Source organism: Delphinus delphis, chromosome 21 (assembly GCF_949987515.2).
Source record: "Delphinus delphis chromosome 21, mDelDel1.2, whole genome shotgun sequence".
NCBI lineage: Eukaryota > Metazoa > Chordata > Mammalia > Artiodactyla > Delphinidae > Delphinus > Delphinus delphis.
In genome coordinates, this window is record NC_082703.1 from 6,456,204 (window position 1) to 6,480,044 (window position 23,841).

Sequence of the window (23,841 nt, forward strand, 5' to 3'; positions counted from 1 at the left end):
ACCCCCTTGCCTAATCCAGACCAGGCTCCTGGATCAAGATAGACCCCTCTCCCTGTACCTATGTCCACATGGAGGGGAAGGACACCCTATGGCAGAAGTTGCGGGGGGGGGATACCTGGGAGCAAATCTTGCCCTATGTCCTTCTTGGGCAAAAAGCAGCTCAGGAAGCTGAATGTGTAAGACTGAGTGTATAAGCACAAGCAATAAAAGAGCAGATTGAAGACTTCCCTGGCGGCGCAGTGGTTAAGAATCTGCCTGCCAATGCAGGGGACGCGGGTTCGATCCCTGGTCCAGGAAGATCCCACATGCTGCAGAGCAACTAAGCCCACAAACCACAACTACTGAGCCCACATGCCGCAACTACTGAAGCCCGCGTGCCTAGAGCCCGTGCTCCGCAACAGGAGAAGCCACCGCAATGAGAAGCCTGCACACCGCAACTAAGAGTAGCCCCCGCTCGCCGCAACTAGAAAAAGCCCGGGTGCAGCAACGAAGACCCAACGCAGCCAAAAAAAAGAGCAGATTGATATGTTACACTTGAAAATGTTAAAGTTTTGCTCTTGAAAGGGTACCACCAAGAAAGTTGAAAGACAACCCCTGAGATGAGAGAAAATATTTGCAAATCATATACCTGATAAGGGACTTCTATCCAGAATACATAAAGAACTCTTACAACTCAATAATAAAAAGACAAATAGCCCAGCTGAAAAAAAAATGGGCAAGGGATTTGAATAGACGTTTTCTTCAAAGAGGATATACAAATGACCAATTAATGCATGAAGAGGTGCTCAACACCATTAGGGAAATGCAAATCAAACCCACAATGAGAGACCACTTCACGTCCACTAAGATGGCTATGATTTAAAAAACAGAGATTGCAATCCTTATATATTATAGATGGGAGTGTAAAATAGTGCAGCCACTTTGGAAAACAGCTTGGCAGTTAAAGTTACCATATGACCCAGCAATTCCACTCCTTGGTACAAATCCAAGAGAAGTGAACATACATGAACACAAGAACACATATAGGAATATTCATAGCAGCATTATTCATAAGCCCCAAAGTGGAACACCCCAAATGTCCATCAACTAATGAACGAGTGAACAAAATATGGTATTTTCATACAATGGAACATTATTTGGCCATAAAAAAGAATGACTTGCCAATACATGCTATAATATGGGTGAGCTCTGAAAACACTATGCTTGCTGAAAGAATCCAGTTATAAAAGATTACATACTGTGTGCTTCCTATTTATATGAAATGTCCAGAATAGGCAAGTCTATAGAGACAGAAAGTAGATGAGTGGTTGGCTTAGGGCTGGGAAATGGGCCGGGGGGGGGGGGCGGGGGGGGGGGAGGAACGGGGAGTGATTGCTAATGATTCAAGATTTCTTCGGGGGATGATGAAAATGTTCTAAAATTAGATTATGATGATGATTGCACAACTGTAAATACACTCAAAACCATTGGATCCTACATTTTAAACGGGTGAACTTAACGGTATGTAAATTATGTCTCATTAAAGCTGTTAAGAGTGAGTGTGAGTTTGTATGACAGCGTGTGTGTGTGTGTGTGTGTGTGTGTGTGTACCCACGCTTGGACAGGGTGGGGCGGCACGAAGTTGGCTCCCTCTGGCCCCCAAAGACCTCCCTGCTTGTGGGTTTGAAAACCGAATTATAGGTTTGGAGGCCGCACAGCAGCTCCCCTGGGCCCTCTAGGACTTTCAGGGTTCCTTAGAAAGTGGGGGGGGGATGGCTGAGGAGTGGGCAGAACCCCCCGCCGCAGGTCCAGGGGTTGCCTGGGGGGAGGGCAAACGGAGAGACTGTGGCGACCAGGAGGAAACCCCAGGCGGTCCTAGGCTCCCTCGCAGCGCCACGCCCCGGGCCCCTCTCGTCTCTGATCTCATCCAGGAGGTATTTATGGAGCACATACCCGGTGCCAGGCATTGGGCCTGCAACAGCGAGCCGGAGGGCTGTCCCCGGACCCACCGGCCTCCCTTCCCGCGCCCTCTGCCTCGGCGCGGCATTCCTCTCCAGCGCCTAGGGGCGGGGGAGGGGGGGGGCAGAACCCGGCCGCCTTACCCTCGGCCCCGCCCCCAGATTAATGAAAACCACCTGGCGGGTGAGCCGCACGCACCGCCCCCGCCCCCGGGCCCCCGCATCGTTCCCGTGAGCATCTGCGTCTAATGAGTGCCGCAGCACCGCGGCATACCAGCCCCCGGGGCTCATTAATCTCATTAGGCAATGACAAATCATCCTGGGGCTGCCCAGGCTCCCGCCCTGGGCCCTCTCCTCCAGGCGTGCACAGGCCTCTGGAGGCGTGTGTCCACACAGATCCACACGCAGGCCTGCACGCCCAGTCCCGGGCTCCTTTGACCCCTCCTGGGGGCTGTCTGCCCTGTGGCCGGCTCGATCCACGGTCTGGGGGCTTCTCACTGTGACTGGGTCACCCTGGAGTCCAGGAAAGTCTTCAGGTGGCCAGCCCTCTGCTGAATGCGTGGGAAGGATCCGGGCAGAGACGCAAGGGACCCGAGGAATGATCCATCCGCGAGTCCTTTCCGCCCGTAGACTTCATCTACACGACCGCCTGCCTAGGGCTGGGGGCTCTGGACGAATCTAGGCGGTCTGGGGCGGCCTGTGTGACATCTTGCCACTTGCAACTCTTCCGAGGAGAAGGGGACGGCCATTTACTGAGAGGCCGAGGTGTCCCCTGCTCTCTTCCTGGGTGAACTCATCTACCTCCGTGGCCACCTGTCAGGGAGCCGTGCCTTGCCCCTTGGTCCAGGTGAGAGCCTGAACAGGCACCCAGAAGGCATATGGAGGTGGAATTCAATCCCAGTCTCTCTTCACTCCAGGGTGAAGTCCTGTGCCCTTTCATCGCCTGCCCCTTCACTCCCAAAGCCTTTCCTCTGGCTAGTCTGCTGAGGGAGGCGGGACACAAAGGAGGGCTCAGAGACAGGGCCTCACACACCTCTGGGCCCTTCTGCACACTCCTGGGCTGGCCTTGAACTCTGCTGGACTGTTTGAGATTCCCCAGTTCAGCCTGCCTGCCTGATAAAGGTGTGTCTCCCCCATCCCACCTCACCCCCCAGTTCTCTGGAGCGCGGGTCCTCCCGTGGGATCATCTCAGGCACATTCCCTCTCAGGGCCCTCTCTGTGTCCCCTTCCTGGCCTCGGGGCCCTGCACTGCACAACAGGGGAGCCCCCCACTTACACCCCACCTGTTTGCAGAGGCCAGAGGGGCGCTCAGCAGGGCGGGCAATGCCGGCACTTTCTGGAGCAGCCCACATCTACTCAGTTATCAGACAGGCCGCTAACTCCCATGGGACTTGCTGCATGGACTGTGGGATGTGAAGCTGCCACAGGCTCAGCCGCCCCAGCCTGGACGGCTGAGTCCAAGAGGACAGAGAGATCAGTGTTTCCTGGCACCAACTGCACGCCAAGCCACGGCGGCTCGTTTGCAATGAATAGGCCCACAGTGCAGGGGTCATCTGGTCCACTGGTTCCCAACCCCAATGAGCATGAGAATTGCCCGCATACCTTGTAAACAATTCCCAGGCCCCTGCTGACCTGATGAATTAGCATCTTCAGGACCGGGGCCAGGACCTCTCCCTACCTCTGGGGTAGTGGGTAGTGACTGTGATGATTAGTTTTATGTGTCAGAGTATAGCCCTCGGTGACTTAATCAATCACTACTCTAGGTGCTGCTGCGGAGGTATCTTGTAGATGTGGTTACCGTCTACAGTCAGTTGACTTTAAATAAAGGAGACAACCTCTGCTAACATGGGTGGGCCTCACCCAATCAGTTGAAGGCCCGGAGAGCAAAACCCGAGGTTTCCGAGAGAAGTTCTGCCTTAAGACTGCAGCATCAGTTCCTGCCTGACTCTCCAGCCTGCTGGCTGGTCCTACAGATTTTGGATTTGCCAGTCCCCACAATCACATGAGCCATTTCCTTAAAATAAATTTCGCTGTAAAGAAATAATTTCTTGGAACTCCCTGGCGGTCCAGTGGTTAGGATTCAGCACTTTCACTGCCATGGCCCGGGTTTGATCCCTGGTCGGGGAACTAAGATCCCGCAAGCCGCGTGATGAGGCCAAAAATAATAATAATAATAATAAAGAAAGAATTTCTTTGTATATTTATATAAGGACACAGCCACGTACATCTCCTATTGGTTCTGTCTCTTTGGAGAAGCTTGACTGATACACTGGTGACCAGCCAGGCTGGAGACCCTGGGCTCCTCCAGCCCCTGCACTGCCTCTCCATCCCAGGGAAGCGAGGCCAGGATGCTGAACCCAGCACCCCTCTGCCCAGAAGCCTCCCCTCCTCTGAAAGTGCGGCTGTGTCACTGGGCTTTTTGATCTTTTCCTTCTGCAGCTCTGTGGGTATTACACACACCCAAGGATCATAGAGTTTTAAATCCAGAGTGCACTTTACAAACTGCCCTGTCCCTCCACTTTTTTTTTGGTCTTAGTTCCCCGGCCAGGGGTCGAACCCGTGCCCCCTGCAAGGGAAGCGTGGAGTCCTAACCATTGGACTGCCAGGGACTCGCCCCCCCCCACTTTTAACAGATGAGGAAACTGAGGTCCCAAAGTGAGGCAGCCCTCTGACCCCACCTCCCACCACTCCCCAGTCACGCTGCCCTTCTTCTGCACCTCAAGCTCACCAGGCAGGCTGGACCCCAGGGCCTCCCCCACTGCTACTGCCTGTGCCTCTAGACAACTACCTGCCCGCCAGGTCCCTCCCTCCATCACCTCCAGCGAGGCCTTAACCTCATTACATAAAATAGCGGCCCCCATTCCAGTGCTTTCTGCCCCCCTTCCCCTGCTGCTTTGTTTTCCTCTGCAGTGTTTATGGGCTCCTGACCTACTATACATTTCTTTGCTACGTTCTGGGTCCCAACAGGGCGGGCACCTGGCCTACCGCGTTCACTCTGGATGCCCAGCACGCAGCCTGGCACACGGAGGGGGCTCAAGAAACATCTCGAGAGTGAACGACTAGAGGATTCCTAACGGGGCAGGGGCTCCAGCTCAGGACCTAGAATTCTCACTCCAGTGCCCTTTCTCCTCCCTCAGCATAGGTCGTTGTTCCCGTCTCCTCTCCCACTTTGCTCTGCTTGCCTCCCGTGGTTTGAGTGCACCTGCAGGGTGCTGATCTGGCTCCCGGTGCCGTGGGGAGGGGTCCAGTTGGGTAGGCTTGCGTGGGGGGAAGGAGAAGCCCATCGTCTCATCTTCACCAGACAATCTACCCTCATGAGATTGAAGGACCACCCAGCAGACCCAGCGAGGGGGCAGACCCAGCAGATTTTTGGCAGATGAGGCGAGACGGTAAAGATGGGAAGATGTCCCAGAGGCCTCAGGAGGCTCTGGGCAGCTCTCGCTTGTGCTAAGGAGAACAGAGACGGACGCTGGGCGGTGACTGGCCCTGGTTTGGCCGGGCCAAAGGACTGTGGGCAGCTGCGGTTAGTTTTTCTCCAAAAGATCCCAGGAGGGAGCGTCTGCTTTCTGGCAATGCAGCCCTCTAAGACCAAGCCTGAGCTGAGACAGCTCCTGAGTGCTTAGCCGCTCGAGGAGGAGAATGTTGGTACCTAACGAGTCTTCTGAACAGCAGCTCGGGGGCAGCCCTTCCTCCCTTCGGAGCAGAGTCAGCGGGACCTGGTCACGGCTGACTGTGCGCACCGTGGCTGACATCGCAGGAGCCCTCCCACCCCCAACATGCCCTGATCCCACAGAACGTGCTCCACCTTTCCACGCCAAACGTGGCTGTGTCCCTTTCCACCCGCCCCCAACCCAGCCAGGCCACCAAGCTTTCCCCACAGGCGGCTTGGGGGAGAGCCTTGCCCTTCCCTCGTGAAGTGGGTGTAATAGAGACAACCTCGTAAGTTGTTGTCCTGGTTAAAGATCTACACTCCATCATGTCGGTACTGCATCTCTATTACCCTTGAACTTTCTAGCCTTCGCTGATCCCTCCTTTGGCCTTTACAGAAACCCCGACCTACTTCATTCCTATATATATGGCAAGGTCTCTGGTCTCACTGGACGGTGATCCCTTTGGCTGTTTGAGAGCAGGCGTCTGCCTTATTCGTTCGTATCCCCCATCGCTCTGATCCAAGCCTTTCAGGCAAAACGGTACTAGAGGGGGCAGGACCCTGTTGGAGGCCTTGGGAATGCCCAGCAGGTGGGAGCAGAGCTAGGAGACAGGGGCTTGGACGTGAGGGAGATGGCAAGGATCCGGCTCCAGGAGGGACGGGAGGCCCAGGGGTCCCGTGGAGGAGACAGGACCCAAAGCTGTTGTACAGGCTGTAGATCGAGAGTTGCCAAGTGAAGCGGGAATCGAGAGAGGGGTTGACTCAACCCCCTCCTTTGGCACGGACTTGCCCGTGACCGAGGCAGGTCCCCAATTCTGGGAAGGAGCTTCTCTAGGGCTAGCAGGGCCCTTGCCGTCCGTCCACAGGGCAGCCGAGGGTGCTGTTGCTGATGCAGCTGTCATCCAGGGCAGTGGGGATGGAGGGAGGGGGAGAAGTGGATGTGACCCACTGTCCCCACTCTCAGCCCAGGGCTCTGGCCCCTTGGAGCTTTGTTTGTCGACTGTGTTTAGGGAAGGAGGAAAGAGGCCTCAGTCACACTAAACGCTCCCTCGGCCCTTTATGCTGGGCCCCCAGCTGGGACGGGGAGGCAGCTTCTGGACAGTGAAGGGGCTCAGCCCTCATAGCTAATTGCTCATTAAAGAGTGTTAATGAGCTTCCCACAGCCCCATCCCTGCCTGGACCAGCGCCGTGTCCCCACTTCTCTGTGCTGTGGCTGGTGAGGGAACTGGTCTCTCTCTCCCGGACCAGTCCCTCCGCCCTCCACTTCGTGGTCGAGTCCGACCGTGGGCCCTGCTGGGCCAGCAGGTCCCGGGCCCCTCAGCAGCCGGGATTCCTCACCCTCCCTGCCCCGACCTCTTGCCCGAGCACTTACAGTTTCTCCAGCAGCGGCAGTCCCAGGAAGGAGCCGTTCCGGAGCCCCGTGATCTTGTTGTTACTCAAGAGCCTGGAGGACAGGGGAGAACACAGAGGGGAGAGTGTTGCCTTCTGTGTAAGCGGCGCCCCCTGAAGCCGGACGAGGAGCAGCCCCACCCTGGGCTCCGGGAGACCACGGGGAGGGGCCAGCGAATGGTTCGGGCAGACTGGTCAGCCCACTGAATGCCAGGTCAGATGTGTCACCTGCTCTGGGTCTCCCCACAGCCTGGATCTGACTTAGGCTCTGTACGCAGGTGAGCTGAGCAGGTGTGAAGTTGTGATGACCCGTTTTAACCTTGGAACCACAGGGCCGAGCCCACGGCACCCCCTTTCTGCCCGCCACAGCTCTGTCTCGCTCAAGCCATTGGCCCAGTTATCTGAGGACAGTGCTGGGGAGAAAGGTCTGGCAGGTAGAAGAGGAAGTCAGGCAGGTGCGAGGACCTGCCCTTCCTCGGGGTCTCCATCACTCCGGGAGCTGAGGACCACCAGAAGGGGAGCCCTCCCTCCCCTCAAGGGCCCCCAGCTCAGAGGGACGGAGTGCCCACGCGTCCCCAAGCCTGTCTATAGCCTTGACCGGAAACTGATGGATTCCTCGGCCCCGGGGGAGCCCAGGCCTCAGCCTCTGCCTCTGCCCACTCGGAGTCTTGTTTATTTACTCGTTTGTATTTGTGGAAGCAGAAAGGGGCCCCAAGCTCCTGACCCAACCCACTCTGCCCACCCACTCAGCCTTTCTCTGTCAGGCTCCCTGCTGGGAGGAGAGAGTTCCAGGCCAGCCAGAGGGCTCATCCCTTGAGTTAATTGCTTATTAAAAAGCTTTAATGAGCCTCTCAGCTCCAGCTCTCGCCTGCCCTGCGCTGAGGCAAAGGTTTTCCCATCTTTGCTCTGAATGGTGGAGAACGGACCTGGGAAGGCCAGAGGTGCTCCCCTCCAGTGAGCAGCCTCTGGGCTGGATAGTAAGGGAGAGGGCAGGGGGCGGGGACGGGGCCCGGGAGGGGCTGTCAGAGCTCTGCCGCAAAGCTTAATGGCAGTGGGTGGGTGCACAAGCCAGACTGGCAGTGAGAGGACCTCAGACGTCCATGCTACACCACGTTCAAGGGCACATGGAAAACAGACCATGGCCGGGGCGGAGGCAAGGGTGGAAGGGGGCTTTGTGGGTCAATGGGAAGACGTGGACACCTCATCTCCTTCCTCCCTTCTCCCCTCTCCAGAGAGGCCCCTCCTCCCCTTCGGGTCCCCCCCTCACTATCCTTCCAATGGTGACATTTCCCAGCAAGGTCTCAAGGGTGACTGTGTGGAGGGTTTCAAGGGAGGGCTGGGTTTCCAAAGTGCTACACACACACACACGCACACACGCACACACACACACATTGTCTTGATATTTCAAACAGCACATCACAGTGGTCATCATATGGATAATTGGAACTTTCTCAAACCCCTTTATTCTCATTTTATGGCTTAGGATAGTTTTATTTCACGTTACCTGTGGTGGCCAATTATAAATAATCTTGTCAGTTCTTAGGGCCTTGAATGGCCTCATTCAGGCCCTGGTGGGGCTGCGGTGGCCCCCTGGGTGGGGACAGGCTCTTGATGGTGTGAGTTTTAAATCGAAGCCCATCCCACCTCATCTGTTGCTCATTCCCTCATACACCCTCAGAGCCTGAGGTTCAGAGGTTGCATTAAATGTTGGAGAAGGCGAGAGGACCCCTCAGTATCCTTAGTAATGTCGGGAGGGGTCCTGAAACGTCAGGAAGAGGGGTGAGAAAGGGCATCTGTTTTAGCCTCCCCAAACCCCAAGGGTCTCTCCCAGGGACTGCCCCTCCCTGGATCTTGGGGAGGGGGAAGGATGGGGACGCTGATGGGGGGGCACAGGGGAGAGGTAGGGGGTATGGAAGGTTAGAGGAACAGGGGGAGCCAGGTTATCACAGCCCCGTGCACGAAGGGGGAAGCCTGAGAACATTCCCAAACTTGAGTGGAGTATGGACCTGTTAAAGGGAGGGGAAAAGTATCTTATTTCCTGCAAATATGTCTGAGGATCCCAGTTTGAGAAACACTGATTTTAGAATTGAAAATCTTACACTATGAAAATACCTTCTAGTAAAAAATTATCTCAAAATTATAGGCAAAGGGGCTTCCCTGGTGGCGCAGTGCTTAAGAATCCGCCTGCCAATACAGGAGACATGGGTTTGAGCCCTGGTCTGGGAAGATCCCACATGCCACGGAGCAACTAAGCCCGTGCACCACAACTACTGAGCCTGCACTCCAGAGCCCGCGAGCCACAACTACTGAGCCCGTGCGCCACATCTACTGAAGCCCGCACGCCTAGAGCCCGTGCTCTGCAACAAGAGAAGCCACTGCAATGAGAAGCCCATGCACTGCAACGAAGAGTAGCTCCCGTTCACCACAACTAGAGAAAGTCCGTGCGCAGCAACGAAGACCCAACGCAGCCAAAAATAAATAAATAAAATAAATAGAAATAAAAAAAAAATTATGGGCAAAAAATGTTTTGCTCAGAGATCATTGAATTGAAAACAGAAAATTAAACAAATTCTCCAACTCCCAAATCCCCGATATTAAAACCCGGGATCCTAATTGGAGAACCCTATCCAGACAAGTCTAGTGGTAGTGTTGGTGGTATAGGTACCCCACGTTCTCCAGACTCTTTGTCCTTTAACCCTGGAACACCTTTCACATACCCCAAATTTAACCCAGAACTGGCCAACAGAAGTACAATGCCAGCTGCATACGTAATTTAGAACGTTCTAGCAGCCACATTGTTTAAAAGTTAAAAATTAAATTAATCTTAATAATATACTTTATTTACCCCAATGCACCCAAAATGTTATCATTTCAACACATAATAAATATATTATTATATATTATAAATATACATATATTATACATTATATAAATAACAAAAATTAGTAATGAGATATTTTCCCTTTTTTGGTACTAAGTCTCGGAATCTGGTGTGGATTCTCCTCTTCCAGCACAACTTACTTAATTCAGACCAGCCACATCGCAAGTACTCAGGGCCACATGGGGCTGGTTGCTTTAAGTCTTATCCCTGATTTAGTCTCCTTGTAGCCAGCACCTTCCCAGGAAGAAGTCTGGGCTGCCGGGGGGATACTCAGGTGGCCCGGAGTGGGGTGTGTGTGGGGGGGGGGGCCTGGGAACAGAGCAAAGGATGGGGACCAGCCCCCAAGGCAGGTGAGGACAAGCCTCTGGTCCAGAGCAGCTCATCTCCTGGCTGGCACCCCAAGGCCCGCCTTCTCTGAGGCAGCCTCTGTTGGGCTGGGGAGGAGAGGGTACAGCAGGGTGACGCTGGGGTCAGCTGCTGCCCATGCTGCAGGCTTGGCCAGCCCAGTGTAAACTCCATCCTGGAGAGTCTTGAAATGAGATTTTTTTCTCACTGCGAGAACACATTCCTGATCGCCCACCCTCTAAGCCACTCACTAAAGCGGGGGCACCAGGCAAACAGTGCTGCTTCCTTCTCCTCCAATGGGCCCCTTCTTGCCACGTCTCCAGTTCCTGGACAGACTTCAGCAGGTATCGGTATGGTTTAGTCCCCAGATACCCAGAAATGGATCTTTTGGTCTTAACAATCTAGATCGGGCTGAGGGAATTTTACTTCAGACCTAGATTAGGGGGAGAATGGCCTCAATTATGCTGGTAGGTTCAGTCCTCTGGAGGTGAAGGCAGGGATTTGGGAGAGTGTTTGGGGCAGGTAGGAAGCTGGCAGTTACGGGGCCGCTAATGGGGTAGATGAAACACACACACACACACACGCACACACACACACACACAAACACACACACACTCATCCAACAGGAAGAAAAATGTTCCCGCCATGCTAGGCTCTCATGGGAGGAAAACAGGCAGGGCAGCCCCATGCTTCTGTCCAGAGTCGCAGACACAACGCCAGTCTCTGCCCCCTCCTAATCGCCTCCCAAGCCCGCCCAGAGAGCCTCAGCCCCACCGGCCTCCCCCCAGCACCAGCACAGGGCGTCTGCCAGGTGGGTTTGCTTCCCAGCCATGCCTCCCATCCCTCAGACCCCAGGCCCGCCCAACCCAGCATCCTCGGCTTCTCCCTCCCTCCCGCGTCTACCACCCAACATCACATTTTCACAGGAAGGGGGGCCAGTCCCTGGGGGCCCCTGTTCTCTACCCCAGAATCTGAAATCTGGCCAAGGAGAGGGGGCACACTGAGTCCATTCCAGAACTCTCTCCCGGCTCGGGTCCTATTTTAGGGAAGAGCAGCAAACAGTTACCACTAATGAGGCTGGAGGCCACGGGAGCGAGTGGCTGGCGTCTGCAGAGGCCCTGTGGCCTCTGGGCAGCCACAGACGCTCGCCAGATCCCAGTCCGACATCAAAGCTGACCCTATAGGGGTCACGTGGGCACCGCCCCATTGGGCACGGGGCCAGCACCTGCCCGAACAAAAGGGTTCTCACATGTGCGGGGAGAGTCATACATGTCAGCCCCTCACCGACCCCCCAGCCCACCCCAACACAGAGAGGCAAGGACCACAGGCCTGGACACTATGGCCCCGTGTTCTCCAGGAATTCTGAGCCTGGAATTTAGGCCACTGCCAGGGCCCTCTGGGCTGGGAGGGACCCGTCTCCAGCACCTGCTGCTGGCACCTTGGCAGTGTCTTCGGGAGACCATCAGTGAGGGGAGGAGGGGGGTCTGCTTGCTAACACCAAAAGGGCCTCAGGCCCATTACCAGCTGCACCGTCAAGGTGAAACTGTACTCCCAGCCCCGCCTGCAGGCACAGTACCCGGGGCCTTGGAGCATTTCCAGGGCCCACAAGGGCCTCTGAAACCTAAAAAAAAAAAAAAAATCACCACTGAAATATAAATGCTACAAACATAAATTAATGAAGACTTAGCTATAGAACTACCAAATGTCATGTTATGCCAGTTAGCAATAACTGTTCTGCTTCATAAAGCTCGTGGATGCAGTTTGGCCTGACTGATAGGACAGTGGGACCTCCAAACAGGAGACTTCCTCTGGTGCACAGGCCCTGCTTTGACACACACCTCAGGCTAAAGGTTGCCCTTCATGTGTACCTCTGGGCCACAGGCCCTGCTTTGACACACACCTCAGGTAAAGGTTGCCCTTCATGTGTACCGAGCCTGACTGCAGGGGACACAGATGCTGGACAGGACACACAGCACCTCCACACCTCCTGCCATCCCTCCCTTGGCTGGAAGCCTGTCTGTCAGCCTCCCTCTGGTTAGGAGGGCACCCATGTGGGACATCTTTTCCCCAGACTTTAGAGAGCCATATCCTGAGACAGCCTCTGACCTCAGCCTTGAAGACGGGCTGTCCAGGCAGGGCCTGAGGTCAAGGTCAAGAGGGACAACTATTTTGCAAGGGCTCCTACACATGGGCCTTCCTTTGGTCCTTTTCTCTACCCTCTCTGCAAGGTCACAGCGTCCTGATGGTCACTAGGCAGAAACCAAGAAATTGGGGCGGGGATGGGGAGGAGTAACCTACTGGTGTTCACGGTGGGTGGTCGGTGGGCTTGGTGGGGATTTGAGGGCCCCCAGCACTGGAACTGATTCTGCTTTAATCGTTCACCCTGGGCATCCATTCATTTGGTCTTCAATCCTACGTGAACACCTGTGTGCTCGGCCTTATGGAACACATCAGTACTACAAACACAAATGAGACCTGGTGTTTACCATCTCCCACTCGTGGAAGGTGAAGGGAGATGTGTCACACTGGGTGGACTGTTTGCGTGCGTGTGTCCCCGGGGCTTGAGGAAGCTGGGAAATTACTTGCAATCCACCTTAAGCACTTCGTGCACTCACAGCCTAAAATCTCACCACTGGGGAGCCAAGCTTTCAGGTGAAGAAAGTAGGTTTCTTTAAACATACACATAAACCTGAAAGGATCTGTCTGTCATCAGTCATTTACACCTAAGTATAAATTAGTCCTTTAATCCTTCCAGCCCAGACGTTTTCCTTGGGAGCCTGGAGGCTCCTGTCCTGCTTGGTGAGCCTGTATCCAGTCTCCATGGTGAGACTGCAAGGCCCCTGAGGTCCAAGGCCAGCTCTCTCACCTCACAACAGGCACTGGCGGAATGGGTGGGTGGCTGTCTGAAGGGGCAGAGCTCCAGGGAAGGTGGGGTTGGTCCAGGACCCACGCTTTTCCCAAGTCGGGAGGCATTTTTTCCTGCCTCCACTTCCCACCAAATCCTCTGTGAAGTGATTTTGTACTTAGTGGTCCCCTAAGTACACACGTATCGTCGCGGGTGGCGCCCCTTTCCCCGGCTCACTATCCACGTGGGGGAAGCGGATTGGTTATGTCCCTGCCCTGTCCCCAGGGAGGACGGCTCTGATTGGTCAGTGTGGGACCGGGCTGACCCGGAGCAGGAGCCCTCGGGTCTGGCTAGGAGCTGTGTGACCTTGAGCAAGTCAGCCCCTCTCTGGGGGTTTTCTTCTCGGTAAAAGAAGGGTCTGGACCGAAGATTCCCACTCCGTACGTTTGATGGCTTTTCCCATCCTGGATGCCGAGTCTCCTGAAGTCTAGAGTTTCTGCTCCAACACACAGTTCCCAGCAGGCAAAGCGCCCTGGGGGAGGGGGGGCCGGGAGAGGACACAGGGAGGAGGGAGCTTCGACCTCCCCTTTGCTTTCCAGCTGGGAGACGTCTGGCCCCTCAAGCTCAGGCTGGAACTCCCTCCTGGGCCGCTCTCTGAGGCCGGTTCCCTGCTACTCCGTGACAGATTGGTCCCCTGCCCCTCACCTGGTCCCATCCATTTTACACACCCTTTGCTCCCCCAGCCCGGCTCCCCAAGCCCACCTCTCCCCACTCCCAGGGCTGGGAAAGCTGGGTCCCGGGAGGCTGCCGCGTTAGCTACACTCCACAGTGTCTCAGCTCTCCCACCCCCATCACCCAGTTCTAAAAGCAAAGGAATGTTCTGGAGTTTGGGAAGGATGGGGGGCCCCCCGGAGGAGGGAGGAAGGGGAGGAGGCAGCTTTGTCCTGTCAGTGTCTGAGCTCTAAATAGAACGGAGCGGCTGGGCTGGGGGAATGAAAATAAACAGCCCCTCTGAACAGCCCCTTCCTAGCAGTTAACCGGATTTTCCTTCTGGTTCCTCAGCCCAGGGCCATTTCCCTCCTCTCCCCTCCCCTCTTCTCTGTCTGGTCCCACGGGGGTGAAGGCTCTACCTCAGGGTGATGGGGGAGTGAGGGGTCCTGGTCCAAGCTGCGTGGCACGGGGGAACTCACCTCCCCTCTCTGGGCTTTGGCAAGGAAAGCTCACTGAATGGAAGGGCAGAGAGCAACTCAGAGGTGGCTGGAACTCTTTCTCCTTCAGGAAAGAGTTCTTATCCCAATGACTCCCATGTGACATAAACTTAGGAACCCTTGCTCCCTTTAAAAACATGACCCCAAATTTAAGGGTCAATTTACGGTGAGGTTCAAATTACACCGGTTTGCCCGTGCCTTTGGAGGAAATTCGCAGACTCACCAGGACTAGGGATTGCATCCCTCCCAACCCTAACCCAGAGGGGTGATCACAGTAGGCGGCAGGAAGGGACTTCCTTAGGGGTCAGGAGTGGCTGGGTTCTTGCATGGGTTCTGAAAAATTCAGGCCAAATAACCCATTCTGGGTCCTGGTCCCACTGGGGGCCTGAATTATAGGTCCAGGCTCTCTGGTGCAAGAAGGGCTCAACCAGTGAAGCACGAAGGGCTCTGCTCTCCGCCCGGTGCTCTCCTGAGCTGGGCCCCTGGGCCCCGACGTCCTGCACAAGGGGCAGCCCTCAGGGCAGGGTCCCTAACACCTCCAGGAAGGGGCTGATGAATCCTGGAACCTGGGCTGGTGGCCTCCAACTCCTCCAGTAGGTAGTCGGGGAGATTCCTTCTGAGTCCCTCCCTTCAGACCAGCGGGGGCCGGGAGCCCACATGGGGGCGCTGCAGCTGAGACCCCCCCCTCCGCCCCTCCCCCGGCACCATGGGGAGGGTAAGGGAGAGTGTGTTGGAGTCTCCAGCCTCTTCCCTCCTTTCCTTCTTTCTCCTCGCTCCCTCCCCCTCCCCCTCCGCTCAGGCACAAAAGCTCTCTGTACACTGCCACTTCCTCTGGCTGCTGTCTCTGAGCCCAGACCTTATGAGAACCATATGGGGGAAAGAGGGTGGAAGGGAAGGGGGTGGGGAGGCCGCGCGGCCCGCCCCTCCAGCCACCATCTCCCTCCGCTAGCGCTCTGTGCAGGCGGTTGGCACACTTTGCCCCAAACTCCCCCTAAGTGGACCCCGGGGGCTGGGATGTGGGGCACTGAGAGGTGGGCCCAGTCCAGGGCTGGAGGTCCAGAGGGACGTCTGTGCTCAAGAACTGCTGGGCCAAGCACGGGGGATGGGGCTGGGAAGGGGCCTCCCCTCCCCTCCCCTCCCCCTCCCCCAGGGCTCCCAAAGACCACCACACTCTGAGCAAAGGGCCCCGGCCGCCGCTAGGCACATCTGTGTGGAAACTGCCCCTTCTCCCCTATGGGGGCAGCCTACGTGGTGGGCAGCTCCCCCAGATGGGAGGCTGAGGGGATGAGGGTTTGCGGGCCCTGGGAGAATCTGGACCGAGGGACCGTCCCATGCCTGCCCCTCTCTCCACCCAGCCTTGGAATGTTCCCAGGTCAAAAGGGCCTGGGTCCTGCTGGGAAGGAACCGGGTTTTTTTAAAGCAGGCTTTGTGGCCATTGGGTCCCAAGTCCAGCTAGGTGAACAGTGAGTCTCTCACCTGAGAGGAAAACTAAACGAATCCAACCAGCTAATCCTGACGCTGGCGTCAGCTAAGCTGTGTGACTCTTGGCAAGACGTGGCCCTCTCCCCAGCTGGCCTCAGTTTGCTCAGCTGTCAGACGCTGATTTAGGGGCATCTCTAAGGCCACTTTCGGCCCAGGGGCCCAGGAATTTATGACACTGCCTGGTATCCTCCGAGGGCCTGCTCAGATGTCCTGGGAGGTCCTCATAGGAGGTTTCCTTCTAGAGTCATCCATTATCAGCCCTTTCCTGGAATTCCTTAGTATCCCCCTCACTTGAACTCCCAGAGCCCAGAACCAGAGGGCAGGCCCGTCAGCTGCTGCCAGGGTGGGCAGGGGGGTGGGGGGTGGGGTGGGGCCATTGACAGTGGTCTGCGTCTCCCTCCTCCAGCCGGGTTCTCCCTGTGCTAAGCCACCTCCACCCCGCTGCCCATGAGACCCTGTCCCTCAGGGAAGGCCCATAAAGGCTCCTGCTCTGGACAGGACGTGCCCACAGCTGCCCTGTGCACTAGGCCTTGAGAATGGGGGCTGGGGTGGGGCAGGCGGATCAGGAAGGAAGCCAAGAGTTCAGCTTTCCTGGAAAACTGCGAACGAAAATCCATTAGAGGAAAGAAAGAAAGAAAAAAAAAAAGCCAAGCGTGGGGAGAGGGGGCCTGCAGTCTACAAAACCAGAGGGCAGAAGCCGAGATAACCGAGCGGAGGTGGAAGGGTTTTCCGTGAGGTGCACAGGGCTGTCCACAGGATTGCCCTCAACGGCTTGGAGGCTTTCTGAGCAGAGACGGAGGCTCTCTGCAGACAGGCACCTTATCTAGCACTTTCCCTGCCTGAACAGTCAGCCGGGCTTCCCAAAGCAGAGGCCTGACTCTCCCCCTACTCCCCCAGGACCCATGTGGGCCGGGTGGTGTGTGGAGGGGACTGGGAGATGGTGGTCCATTCTGGAGGAAAACAGGGGAGGCGGAGGGAGGGGAAAGCAATAACGCAAAGACTATTGGCTCAAGTCCTGTTGTTTGCACCAGGTGATGGGCAGAAAGGGGAAAGGGGACATTTGGAAAAAGAATAAGTAAATAAACGAGGAAGGAGGAGGAGTTTGGGAGAGTGTGAAGGTTTTTGTGCTCATAGCCTCTTTGCTGCTGGGCTGGAGCGGCAGAGGCCCCTTCCCAGCCCATCTTTTCCTTCCTCCCTCGAGATGCTTGCTGGGTAGGGGTGGGTTTGCTGGGGGAACTGAGCCCCCAGAAGAGGATCCCTGCCAAACTTCTGCTGAAGAACTTGCGCTCTTCTTCCTTCAGAAGCCAGCTTGGGGGAGGGGTTGTAGTCAGGATGGGGATTAGGTGGAGCCTGTGGGGGGTGCCTAAGGCATATGTCTGTGGCTGCTTTTAGTCACACCCCCGGCTGATGGGCCGGCGGGCTCTCGGGGGTTGCTCCGGCCTGACCTGCCCTGTCTGTTGTTCCTGCGGAGATGTCCAGCCAGGCTGCGGGGCGGTGGGGGGGGGGTTCTTTTGGAAGGTATCTTAAGCCAGGTAGGTCAGTGGCCTGGGACAAAAGAAGGGCCCTTCCTCTGGGGATGGTTTGGGATGGGAAGGTGAGCTAGCAGTCCTGCTGGCTGCCACCCTGTCCTGATATATTCTCGCCAAGAGTTGGCCCCGCTCTCTCCCTGGAGTGGCGTCGATGGGAATTAGCCGTGGCTGGAAAGCATTAGCTACCAAATCATTCTAAAATGTACTGCAAAACCACCTTTTAATGTTTTCCCTTCTTTCTGCCGTCAGTATGTTAGGATTCCCTAACCCCAGCACGGGAGCGTGAGCTCTGCTGCAGGATCCAGGGCTCACACGCTCCTCTCAGAACTGAACGACTGTGGCCCAGCGGGGACTCACACAGACACCAGCCCAGCCATCCCACACAGCAGGCATTTTTCTCCTCCAGAACTGAGTGGGCTGGGGAATGCCCAGGCCTGTCTGGACACTTCAACCCCAGTGGACACTCAGAGGGACCTGAAGCAGCTGCCACAGCTGCCTTCCCAGGCCATGGCTGTATCCCTGAGCTGCTGGGACGTGGGAGAGAGCAGAGACAACGCTTCCACCCCCCTAATGCACACATGCACACACCCACCCCAGCTGGGGAAAATGCAGGCCAGGCGGACAACGTCAGAGGCTGACCAGTCGTGTCCTGTCAGGAAGCGGGCAGCCTCTGAACTCACCCAACCAGAGGCGTTACTGTATTGTTCTGGACACAATCGGATAGACTGTGAGCCAGCTCCAACTCTGGGCAAGGGGCCGTGGGGAAACGTTCGCCGCTGGGGTCAGGAGGACAGGGAAGGGGAAGCGGCTTGGAGGCTGGATCCAGGACAGGAAAGGAAGGGGCTGCCGCCAGGGCCCGACCCTCCAGTCCACGGCGTGCGTGGAGCTCCAAGCACGTGGTCTGCGCAGGAAATCTCTGCGGTGGGGAGGGGTCGCTAATTCTCCTGCAGTTGCGGGGACTTCGGACCCCCATCGAGGAGGCTTGGGGTCGGGATGCGGGCGCAACGGGCCGCGCTGGTTGCCAGCGAAGTGAGGACTTAATAAGGCCCGGGCTCGAGGAGGGAAAGGGTATGACGGAAGGAGGCTGCGAGGCAGCCTCCTTCCCCTCAGCCAGGTTTCTTTCTCCGCACTCTTTTCGCGAAGAAGTCAATCGAGAAACAGCCAAAGTTCGTCTTTATATCCGAGGAGGGGAGGAAGAGGGAGGGATGCAGGATCCAGAGCAGAGCTCAATTCACAGATGCGCACGGCGGGAGAGGGGTCCTAGTGGGAATCGGGACGCCGGGGTCTCATTCACACCAGAAGTGCCTGCACCCCAAGGACAGACTTTTTCGAGCCCACCCTCCCGCCAGCGCTAGAGAGACGGGCTGCAAGCGGGGCTGGCAGGCTCCCGGCCCCGATGGGGCGCCCCCACCTGGAGGAGCCAGGCCGGCGGGATGAAGCCGGGAGACTCCTCCAGTGCGGCCAGGGACGCGTCCGCGGTGGTAACGACCACAGCCATCTACTGGGCCGCGGGCATCGGTCTTCCCTGAGCCTTCCCCCCATCCCACCCCCCGCAGGTCCGCAACACCAGCCCTGGCTAGAAACCCAAGGGGCGCGGGCGTCCCGCCAGCGCGCATTCCCTGTCACCTGTGCAGGTGAGTGGGCGCCCGCGGTGCCTCACTTTGGGGCGCCCCCGCCCCCCAATGCTCCTTCCTCCCTCCACACCCCTGGAGCCCTAATCTTTCCCTTACTTCTCTTCAAGCCTCCCTTTTCGGCTTCTGGACTCGGGCCTGTCCTAGAGTCTGAAGTGGCACATCGACTCTGTCCCCCATTTCCCACCCCTCCCGTCTGGTCTCCTTTCGTCCCCTCGTCGGGGCTCGAGCCGGGCCGGCCAAGTAGGATACTTACAGGGTAACGGTGCTGTTAGGCAGAAGGCCGGGCTCCGGAGGCTCCGGGAGGTCCCCGCCGCCGCACACCACCCTCCTGCGCGCCGGGCTGGGGGCGCCGCCGCTTAGCCCCTTGGGCCGCTCCCCTGAGCACTTGCAGCTGCGGATAGGGACCGGGCAGCCGGGCGCGCCGCGGATCTCGGGCGCCAAAAGCAGCAGCCACTGCAGCAGCGGCAGCAGCAGGCGCGCGGGCGCCCACCGCATCCTGCGTCCCGCGGCGCCCATCAGCCCATCGCCCCGCGGGGACCGACAGCGCTGGGGCCCGTCTGCGCGCCGGCCGGAGGGATCCGGGCGTGCGAGAGGCGTGCTCAGCGGGGGCCCGGGGCGCTCGAGGGCGGAGCGGGGGGCCCTGGGCGGAGGCAAGCCCCGGGGTCCCCGCCGCCGCGCCCCGGGGGCATGTCCGGCGAGCGCCCCGGCGGGGAGGACGCGGGCGCGGCTGTCAGCGCAGCGCGGGCGGGCCCCGGCGGCGCGGCCCGACTGTCTGCGTGGTGCTCCCGGGCCGGTTGAGGCCGGGCCGCTCCTCGTCGTCTGCTCGCTCTGCGCGGGGCTGTGACCTAGCGGATCGAGCCGGGCTCCTGCCGCCGCCGCCGCTCCGTGCCATGGATGGAGGCAACTCGGCTCGGCGCCGCTCCCGCCGCCGCCAGCCCCCGCCCGCCCTCCCGAGAGGGCGCCCTCCCCTCTCCAGCTCGTCCGTCCGCGAGGCCCTAGCGCCTCCCGATGCGCAGCCAGGCCGCTGCCCTCCTCGGAGTAAGAGCGGGCCAGCCGGCTGGAGGCCCCGCGTGTCCCCTGCACCCGCCCTGAGCCTAGACTTCTCCCTCGCGCCTCTCTCCCCCCACCCAGGAATCTTCCTCTCCATAACCCACCTCAGACCTCAAGGCCAACCGCCATCACTTTCCACAAAACCCTCCCTCACTCCTGCCGTCCAGCCTGCACCTCCCGATGCTTCTGGGGCTTTCATTGACCCGCGGGCTTGGCCAGAGATGCCCATGTTTTGTATTGAACTTCGTTCACCTCTCTGAGGCTGCTGAGACTCGGCTTCCCTTGACCCCCTGACCTGATGGGCCAGTCTGGAAGCCGGGGCTCACTCTCACAGCCCTGCTCCAGCCACTGCAGGAGACAAGGCGGAGGCTAAGGAGGCTCAGACCCTCTGGGTGACCTCGCGCAGCGGGGGAAGCGTGTCATTCGGCCAAGGAGGGGTCAAAGGCCGAGGCAGGCCTTCCAGATCTGGCCGCCTACCTTTTCCACATCCGTGTGTGTGTGTGTGTGTGTGTGTGTGTGTGTGTGTGTGTGTGTGTTTGATGGTAGGTGGGAATGAGGGGAACACAGAGGGAAAAGCAGGGATTCCCACTGGGGGTGGAAGGAGCACAGCGCTGAGTCAGGAGGGCCCGTTCTCGGCAGCACTGACAAAGGACACAGCCCCTAACATCCTGGGGTATCTAATCTCGGGGGTCAAAATGAGGCCCTGCCTGCCTGCAAGTTGTGGCCTGAGAATGAGTGAGTGATGGGGGGCACTCGGATGGGGATGAAAACTGCCTTGGGTCTTAGATGGGCTGCAGTGCAAGTTGGGAACCGGGCTGGGGACAGAGGGAACAGTGAAGTGCAGCCTAGTGTATCTGCTTCCCCAGTTTGCCCATGAAGGCGACCTTTTCTGCTGCTTAATGCCACAGCACGTTTGCTGTGGAGACGCAGGCTGCCCGGGTTGAGGGATCCCTGGGCAGGGCTCTTGTTCCCCATCCTTCACTGGGCCACCAAAGTCGTCCCTCCGGTGACTGACACCTTCTTTCTGTGCCTTTGGCCCTGCTGGGGTGTGTGGCACCTTTTCCAGCGCGGTGGCCTTTCAGCCGGGTCCCCACCCCCCTTTTCTGGGAATGCTTCTTTCCCTTGTGTGGGCGGCAGACACTGAGCCCAGACGCTGGCTTCTCCTGGCTCCACAAGTCTCTCCCAGTTGCAGGCTCTGGTTCCTTCACTTTTCAAAGATAAATAAATAGTGATTGCAAATGGAAGAAGGAAGAAGGGGACCGGCCTCCCCCAGCAGCAGCCCTCCTCAGGGCGGGCACAGGGGCTGGGCCTGCATTCCTAGGAAGGGTCCTCACAGAGCTGCGGCCCACAGGCCAGTCTGCCACCCAACCATCCTGTTCACAGGCCAGGGAAGTTCTCAAAGACAAGAGAAGAGGAGGCCTCTGGCCTGGGTCACACAGCTTCCCCGTCATTTCTTTTTTGCTAAACGAAGACACTCTAAGTACGGAAAGGAATTCCACTGAAACACCGGCTCTCTGAGGCTGAGTCAAGGCCAAATGACATTTAATGAGGCGATGCTTCCCCACAGGTGGGAACGAGGTGCGTGGTGGAGACATTTACAAAACACTGTCCTGTCCTGCTGGTCGTCACTTTTGGTCTCTATACCCATCCAGGAAGGTGAGTGGAGCAGGGGTTACTTCCCCATTTTACAAACAAGGATGAGGAAACCAAATCGCTGAGAGATAGAGACAGGGCTGGGAACTTTTCCTCCGACTCCTTTTAAAATGCTCTCTTGTCTGAGCCACTCAAAACTTTTTGCATAAAAATCCTTCCTGGTTATCTGTTCTCAGAGGTGCAGGGTGGAATGAATAAGTGGCTACACGTTTTGAAGTTTGTTTGCAATAGAAGGATGACTCAGGCTTAATTCCCACCCTCACGACATCTGGTTAGGAAGCTTGACCCTGGCCCTGATCGCCTGTGATAAACTCTTCGTTGAATTATGGGTAAGGTACCACGATATAGGGACGGGCTGAATTAATCCTGCCTGAAGCAAGGGAGGGGGGCTTCCCAAAAGCTTTAGCCCAATCTCGCACAGAAGTGTAACCGACCTGACTCTACTAGACCATAATTGTCCCCTTAAGGGCCCGGGGGGACTCACATCCGTTATGCTGTCTCTAAAGAAGTTGGCCTTTGCTGGGTGTTAGCTGCCAATGTCTGTCTCGCCTCCAGCTTCAAAGTTGATCCATTCCCCTTTGTCAAGGAGTGGCTGCGGGCTCTTATCCCACGACTGACCAGACCCTCCACTGGGGACAGCTGAGAGTGGAAAATGGGGCCACGGTTGGTGTCCCCTCCCTCTGCTTCCAGAGCAGAGCCGAGTTAGCACAGGACAGCCTGCACAACAGGACAGCCAGCGTCTACTGAGCGCTTGTTGCCTGCTGGGCACTTGTGACTATGTTTTACAAGAATTAGCTCATTTTGTCCTCACAACAGGGTGAGGATGGCTGTTTTAACAGACAAGAGGGGAAGAGGCACCTTAAGAGTAATTTGCCCAAGGATACACAGCTCAGAAGTGGTGGAACCAGGATTTGAACCAGGAATTCCAGATTCCAGAGTCCGGTTTTAACTGCCGTGCTCTATAATTTCTAGGGGAGGAGGGGTCTCTCAATAATCACCCCAAGAAATTCCCTCACTTCCCCTTGAGGTTTTCTCATTTTGATTCCCTGGCCCTCTCTGAGCTGAACCTTTACAGACGTCCACCCCCAAACCATAGCTGGTGGTAGAAACAGGACCCCCAGCCCTAATTCTTCTAGCAGAGTCAAGGAAGGCAAAAGCTTTCCAAGGAGTTCCATTCCTCGGCTATAGAAGAAAACAGTCTCTCTCGAAAGACTATGAGAGACTATAAACACGTATAGAATCAGAGCCGGCAGTAGCTAACGCTGCCCAGCTCCAGGCCCTGGTCTCTTCTCTTGGCTGTCAGGGTGCCCCCCATCCCAGGGATGTTCACATTTAATTATCAGGTTTCCCGGCTCCCTCTGTGCCTTCTCATCTTCCAGAGGCAGGATCCTAACACAGACCCAGGGTAACAGTGGATGAGCTCATGTTTCATAATTGGATCGATCATGCAAACGTGACAGCCCTCCAGAGCTCTTTTACGTTAGAAGGACACGGAGGCACAGAACCTGTGAACCCCACCCCTTTCTCCCACCTCCCCCCACCCCCATGGCTCTCCTGGGCGGTCCTCTGAGCTCTCTGTCCTCTCCTCCCTGTGGGGACTATGCTAAGCTGCCTGTCCTGTTGGAACAGTCACACTGGGCGTTCAGGGCAGAGAAATGCTCATGCCTCAACCGGAAGGAATGAATAGGAATTGTGGGAAGCTACCAAGAAAAATATTTGGACCTGCAAGGGCTTCCCTTTGGAGATCAGACTCCACCCCATACAGGGTACCTGTGTATACTTTAGACGCTCTCATAGGAGGGCGTCATAATCTCTGTCTCCATGAAAATACGACTTCCCCTTTAAGTGACATCTGCTCACATTCGCCCAGATGATGGATAACCTCCTGCACTAGGAGTGCCGTGCCTAAGAGCATGAGACTCTGAAGTTTCAAATCCTGGGCTCTCCGTTTTATGGATCACGTGACTCTGGGCAACTCACTTAATTTACCCAGGCCTCAGTTTTCTCATCTGTGAAATGGGGATAAAAAAAGAATATTTACTTCAGAGGACTGTGATGATGATGTCAGCTATATGTCAATGGTGCCTGTGTGGTATACTATAAAAATATATTTGGTCTTTGTTCCTGACCCCCAGCTCCTAAAACCCTTTGCAATTCCTGAATGACAGGAGTATCTTCTGTTCTTCATCTGGAGCCTCTCTGGGACACACCGGAGTTTCTGCTCATGAGGGTGGTACTC

At 56.9% G+C, this 23,841-nt stretch overlaps 1 protein-coding gene across 1 annotated transcript in view; it reads right to left on the minus strand.

The window, feature by feature from the left end:
• Positions 1 to 19,697, minus strand: part of ADGRA2 (adhesion G protein-coupled receptor A2) — a 33,916-nt gene extending 14,219 nt beyond the window's left edge. Inside the window, exons 1-2 of the mRNA XM_060001475.1 lie at positions 19,153 to 19,697; positions 6,959 to 7,030 (exon numbers count right to left, since the gene is read on the minus strand). Of these exons, the coding sequence (XP_059857458.1) occupies positions 6,959 to 7,030; positions 19,153 to 19,415 (335 nt within the window). The 5' untranslated portion in view covers positions 19,416 to 19,697. The remainder of the gene's footprint in view (positions 1 to 6,958; positions 7,031 to 19,152) is intronic.
• Positions 19,698 to 23,841: the final 4,144 nt, after the last annotated feature.